This window comes from Etheostoma spectabile, chromosome 14 (genome assembly GCF_008692095.1).
Source record: "Etheostoma spectabile isolate EspeVRDwgs_2016 chromosome 14, UIUC_Espe_1.0, whole genome shotgun sequence".
In the NCBI taxonomy this organism is placed as follows: Eukaryota; Metazoa; Chordata; class Actinopteri; order Perciformes; family Percidae; genus Etheostoma; species Etheostoma spectabile.
Genome location: NC_045746.1, coordinates 23966126 through 23973231, shown reverse-complemented (window position 1 = coordinate 23973231; position 7106 = coordinate 23966126). Strand labels below are relative to the sequence as shown.

Genomic DNA, 7106 nt, shown 5'->3' with positions numbered 1-7106 from the left:
GTGTGTGTGTGTGTGTGTGTTTGTGTGTGTGTGAGGTAGTGTGTGTGTGTGTGTGGGTGTGTAAGTGCTCCCCCAGGATGTCAGTGTAAATGAATAGTGTGTCCTCAGTCAACCTCCCCTAAATACAGCTTTTACTGTAAGCCGATGTTAAATGGTGCTGTGCTCTAGCTTTCCTTAGGATCTTTCAACGCCTAAAGAAGCTGCAGGTGCAGAGACTGCACCGTAGATATATATGGATCTGACAAATTTGATTAACCTGGTATTGAGTTTATGGACTCCAACTGTAATTACATTGCATTTTTTTTTTTCACGCCCCCAAACCATGAATCAGAATGCATGTAGCCAACCAAATCATTTCTAAAACTGCATTAACTGTCTTTCGTTGAATGCTGGTGACCCTGGCTGAGTACTTCTAGTGATTTTTGACTGAAAAATGTGAGGCCGTTTCAGTTGGACTTAAAGTATTTCTTTTCTAATTCTTTAAATGGTCTCAATGTGCATTTACTTATTTCTGCGCTTTTCTTAAAACAAGTTAAAAATTGACATATACATATACATACATTTTTTAAAGCATTGCACTTGCATAAGGGTATTGCCACTTTGTTTGAAAACACATTACAAATTGTGATTTATTCGGTCTATCTTGTTTGAATTCGCTGAAGAAGGCGGTGGGCATTTTTAACTTCTGACTGCCCTCCAAAATAAAGGTTTTTATACTCACAGTCGTTCCATTTTACACTTCTTAAACTCTAATAGATGAATGTTTCCACCATTTTTTATTTGATTTTTTATCAGCATCAGTTTTGAACGTCTGTCCAGAACTATGCTTGGGAACCACTCCAACAACTGTGTAGATGAATTACTGAAACAGCATGAGGAGTTTGAGTGACCTTATAGGGGGGGATGTTGGTTGCTGGGACGTCCAATAACATGTGTGTGTCTGTTTTGTGCTTATGTGTAAAAGGAACAAAACCCATCCGGGTCTCTCTGGAGATTCTTTGATTCCACAAATCGACCTAAGAAAAATCCACACCATTCTCCTTCAACACTTGTGCCCAGCAGAAAAGAGCTTTAGAACAGGGACTCACCTGGGCTTCGTTGTCTTTGAGCAGCCGTTTCGTCCGGGCTCCGCCAGGGTCATCAGTCACGTTAAGAATCACCACGCTCTTCTTTTCCCAGCCGATGAACGAGCCGTCCGTCATTCCCTCCACCATGGCCAGGAAGTCCTCGTAGCCGTGGTGACGCGTGGTCACCACAGAGAAGGAGGTCCAGTCGTACTCTTCAAGCACCTCGAAGATGACCTCGAGCTGGAGGGAGGTGGAGCAGGTGAACTGGAGGTAGATTGAGCCACTTTCCTGGAAGTATTGAGAGACAACATGAAGCCATGAGTACATGTGGGTGTTCTGGTTCATTTAGTCCCTAAATAAATGTTACAGTGTATCAAATACAGACAAAGGTCAGTCAGAAAAAAGGCTGATAACAAATCAATGTTCTGACTGCTCAAGCTTGTTGCGTCCTTTTAGACAGAATTTTAGAAAGGCTCCCGCATCCCGAGATTTCAGCAGTTTCTTTGGTGGGTTTGAAGATATGAAAGTTATGATGCAGACGCAGAATATTCCTCTGATTTTCTACAGAAATTTCTAAAATATTATTTATATTTTTCTTTAGATTTTCACCTGATTTTCCATGGATTTTAAACAAATTAAAATAAAAAAATAATTTAAATAAAATTAAAAATAAAATTCAGAATGCTAACACATCTCTGCCCCAAGCAGAAATAACAGTCCAGTATATATATATATATATAATATATATATTACTGTTATGAAGTATTATGCCGTTATGAAGGTAATACTCAAGCTACAATAAACCAGTTTTCCTTTAACCCCTTAACCCTTGTGTTGTCTTCACATCAACCATCAAACACTATTATTGCTTTTTCGTCACTTTTTTAATGTTGTTGGTGCTTTTTTTTTAACGTTTTTTTTCAACGTTACTTGATATTTCTAAAGTTGACATTTTCAGCTCTTTTTTCGAAGGCCCATTTTTTAGACAAAAAACTGAAAATCGGTCAAATTTGACCCAAGGACAACATGAGGGTTAAGAAACGCTTGAAAATCCATGCTTTATTTTTTTTTGTTTTTTACTACCCAGAACGTCACTTTGGTGATAACCCTCTATAGCGTGCAGAGAGTGATGGAGAGAGCAACACTCAGCTTTCACCTTAACTTGTCTGTATAGGGTAATAAATGCATTACCGATATAAACCAAATTAAACCGGTTTCACAGTTATAAACACACTCAGTCCAAGATACACAGTTAGCACTACTGCTACCGAGCTAATCTGCTCACCATCGTTGGCTGGTTGAGCTAACATTACAAAATATTCTAGTAGACCACACTCACTGTAGGTTTAACAATGTTTGACAATGGGCACATTTTGGTAGTGTTCGATCATTTCAAAGGATGCATTGTCTTTTCACTACATTGGTAATGAGATATCTTCATTATCCAACATTCCTCAGACACATTCTGGTGGAGATCCTTCGCTGGGTGAAATCTAAATGAAAGTGCTACAATAAAACTGTGACGTTTGTATTTTTTGTTTTGTTGCTGTAGTGAATTTGACTTTTTCCCAAGGACAGTTGTATGATGTGCTACTTCAGTCTTTAGTCCAGCCAGACAAGCCCACTGACATTGGCATTCACCTTAAATTGGACAATGGACATAATTCAAAAACTGTTGGACTCAATACTGCAAGTCACCCAGTTATATTGAAGTGTATCCATACAGTAGCAGTCTAATTCTTGACGTTGTCATGCAGTTCAGCTCTTTTCTTTGCCTCGTGGCTGACTAACTTCCGTTTTTCTCAGAGGAATAACAGCCTGTCTGTCAAAAAAAGTCCTAGACCTTTGAACAAGGCTTTTAGTGTCAGTGAAAGAAACAGTGATGGCCTTCCTCCGGCTCTACATTTAGTGTAATCTGGATAAATGAGCCGCTCGCTGGTTGAAAGAGGAATTCATTTCTTTCTTTCTTCCATTGTAAATGTCTCAGATCTAGAACAAAGGAAGAATCCATATAAAAAAAGTTTGAAAGAACTTAAACACAGAAATAAAGCAAAGGACCTATCATGACAGTGTGAATATTCCTTGGCACCTTTATATGAAATAGTCCAAAGTGTTTAGGAGTTTCGTTAACAATAAATGACTTCTCTCTTCCTGAACATCGAGACTCTACAGCTGTGTACATGTAGATCAGGAGAGTCAAACTCTACTGATCTACATGTACATCACACTGGAAAATGACATTAGCATCAAGGGCGAAACGTGGAGTTTATCGACGTGCTTTTATTCCGAAGAAGTCAAATATTTTTGACTGTGTTATTGCATAACACACAGATAACACACAACTTACAGTGTGGTCAACATAAAACCCTATAAAAGTCTGGAAAAAGTTCCTAGGCCACCCAAAAAAGGTTTAAAAAAAACTTAAACGTCGGAACAAGTGCCAAAAACGAGGAAAAGAAGCAGTAAAAGCGCTGGCAAAAGTGACAAAAACTCCAGAAAAAGCGTGACTAGGTGGCCCGAAATCTATTGTGAATCTACTTTGATATGCGGGCCGGACTGAAATCTGTGAAGGACCAGATTTGGCCTGTGGGCCTTGAGTCTGACACTTGTGATGTACTGTAGATAATCAAAAAGCAAAGTCGACATGGCTCACCTCAGGTTACGCGGCTCTGAATTAGGTCACATTTCAAACCAACGTCATCCTAATTTATGATGTGATGTAAGATGTCCAGTGGAATGTAACTAAGTACATTTGAGGTACATGTACTTTACTTGTCTTTTCTTTTAAAACCATTCTACTTCTACTCCGCTACATTTAAGAAAGAAATATTCTACCTTTTTACTCCACTGTATTAATCCGACATCTTAAATTACTTTACAAATTTAGAAATTTGCACTCATAACACATGTAGTTTAGGAAATATAATGCTTTATTGTAAATTAATTAATAAACTAGCCAACAATATAATGGCCTGGAAGTACATCTCAAATGCTAAAACCTTTAAACAAAATGTTTGGATTGTTTTTCAGTTTCTAAAAACTGTTTTGCAATGAGTACTTTTACTTTTAATACCCAATACATTTTCGTGATGACACGTATTTTTTACTTAATTAACATTTTCAATGGAGGACTTTTACTTGTGACAGAGTATTTTTTACAGTGTTGTATTAGTACTTTTACTTAAGTAAAGGGTACTTCTTCCACTGTAGTCTGAAAGTTGAAACATGTTTGTTCCCCCTTGGGAGCTGGAGCAAAAAATTAAATACTAGCACTCTGGGAAAACACCAAAATAAAGGAATGACTGGTTTTTCAAAGCACTGTTGACACAAGGTTGATAGATTCAGTGTGTCAGGAAAGAAATGCATGACTCTGTGTCCAAAGCAATTGAGAACTGATTAGAGTTTAGCTATTCAAATGTTTCTCAAATGCAAAGCTACCCCGGAGGCAAATAATGGCTGTTGTGTTGAAGCCCGGTAGACGAGGTCACACAAGAGTAGCTTTTCAGCCAATTTGAAAAACACAGTGGAAAAAAGGAAAGACACCTAGTGTGACTTCAAAGCCAACTCAACTCCCACCTTAATCACAGCCGCTTTTGATAATGGATATTTCCAGAATATGACATTTCAGTGCTACATGAAATCTTCCCATAGGTGAAGTTACAGTTACAGAAATCCCAATAACTACATGACACTGTCAAAAAGATCCACTTAGAAACAAACCTAATCTGGCATGCTTAACGGCTGCTGTCTGCTGATGTCTGTCAGCAAAACATTACCTTTTTGTCACACACAGATCCCAGACCAGGCACCCATTGGTCTGTAACAATGGGCAAGCAAGCTTAGATTTAATACAAGGAAGGACAGCAGTCATCATGACTAACTGGATCGTACATTGCAATTGAAACTTGTTTTGATCTATTGATTTGAACCCTAACCCTAATATACAGTATGGGGACTGCAATTGCCAATACACCTTTCCTCAGTGGTACACTGAATATTCACGACGATCCACTTCCGAGATTGGTCCAGCGCCGCCGAAAATTCCACCAGATGTCACTCTTTTTGGCCGGGTGTCCGTTACCTTCCGCTTTTTTTGTGTTGGCGTTCTAAACGCCCATCCGATTTCTGAAGACTATGGTTAAGGACCCCCTCGAAAACGAGATGTCACATCTCAAGGGATAATTCCTAATAAAGAATTTCTTTAAAACTGCTCCTCAGATCTCTGCACGCTAGCTAGCTACACTATCTGTCCAATCTGAGTTTTCTGTTGCATGACTAAAACTCTCATTTCTCCCATCCCTGAATGCTGTGTGGACTCGCCAGACCCTCCTGTGCAGCGCTGTGGAGGAAGGTCTGCCAGTGCGAGACTATACACTGGATTACTGAAATACTCACACAGTGTGCACTACGAAAATCGCATTTTATACTCATGTTTCTCTACTCAGGAACGAGAAGCAGTTTGGATGGTGATGGGCTTAGCAACAGTGACAGAACTAGAGCAGTTCTGACAAAATGTTCCTCTTCTTCATTACTGCTTAGTGATGAGGCCAGAGCATCATGCTCTATGATGTGTGCCGCATTTACGAAACAACTTTGTCCTACAAGGGACTTCAGTCAAAATACAACTACAGATTCTTTACCCAGCTCTACTTTCTGATGCCAACACTATGAGGTACAGGCCTCTGTTACAGATGGTGGCTGTTATACATCAATATTACTCACAGGCCTGAAGCGTTTGTCACATCCAGAGCTGGAGTGTACATTTCTGTGAAGAGTAATGTCTGAAAAAAGGAGCCTTGCTTCAAGTCTGTGCCAGCTCTTGCTCTGATGAGAAGCTAATGTGGTTAAAAGAAGTGTGGCAATAACTTCTGCTTGTTTTCTAAAATTGGTGTGTTTAATTAAAGGGCCTTTAGTGTTGATTAGTGCTGGTGTTAAAGCTGCTTTATTTGTATATTGACAATGGATCAACTTGCGGCCGATACTGAGTATTGATCTGATACCAGTGTGTTGAAAAAGACAGATTTTGATAAGTTTTAACAGCTGAATTATACTATCCCTGTATTGATGTGATATAATTGCTAGTTGCTGTTAACCATAGTTGTTAAACTCTTAATGACACATGAACAAACACAAACAAATGTCAGTCAGTCAGATGGGGTGGATTTTCAACCTTTATTTAAAACTTGTAGTATTGAATAGGTTCATAAACTCAGTACTTGGCAATCTCAATACTAGCATGTTAGGCAGTATCGAAGGCTATTCTGATACTTTTATCGGTATCGGAACATCTAGATCAATGACCAGCGTTCTGCATAAAGATACTAAAGAGCGCGCTCATTGAACATGCTCATGTTTGTCGTGAACGGTGAACTAAACAAATCCGCAGCAAGTGAACCGTGTTTTACGGCATCCGAGGATCCAAGGTTTCTGCCTGTTCAGGAAGTTTTTCCTCACCATTGTTGCACCATATGCATGCTCTTGGGGGTAATTTTTTTTTTTTAAACTATTCTATAAAGATGTTGGGTTTCTTTAAACTATAGAGTGTTCTAGACCTACTCTATCTGTACAGCGTACTCTCATGAATGGGTCTGGATGATATTGTACGAAAACGTATGGACACCAAAACATATGATATCCTACGGTCACGTGACGCCGGCTGACTAAGAGCTCCATGGCGCCGAGAGGCAGCTGCTAGTTGTTTAAGCCGCTAAATACCCGGGCTACAGACCTCCGTTGTATCAGGGGTAGTTGGTGGTTCAGTTACCTGACAATAGGTGACTTTTAGCTGGGTACAGAGCACTGCGAGCTGCTGGATGTTTTGATGGACATTACGGTTAAATTTAGTCCACAAAATATAAGCGTATTGCCTAAAATTAAGATTAGGCACCAAAACAACCATTTAATTTTCCTGTCAAAATTGAAAGTCAACATTTTTGATGACGCTTTTTATCAATCTTTATAATTTTTTCTTACATTTTTGTCCTATTTTTCAACACTTTTTTTCAATGTTTGTCACTTTTTTGATGTTTTCAACACTAC

At 39.0% G+C, this 7106-nt stretch overlaps 1 protein-coding gene across 1 annotated transcript in view; it reads right to left on the bottom strand.

The window, feature by feature from the left end:
* The window catches only part of grin2da (glutamate receptor, ionotropic, N-methyl D-aspartate 2D, a), a 254730-nt gene that overhangs the window by 145163 nt on the left and 102461 nt on the right, over positions 1–7106 (bottom strand). The window contains exon 4 of the mRNA XM_032535848.1: positions 1089–1355. Coding sequence (XP_032391739.1) covers positions 1089–1355 — 267 coding nt within the window. The remainder of the gene's footprint in view (positions 1–1088; positions 1356–7106) is intronic.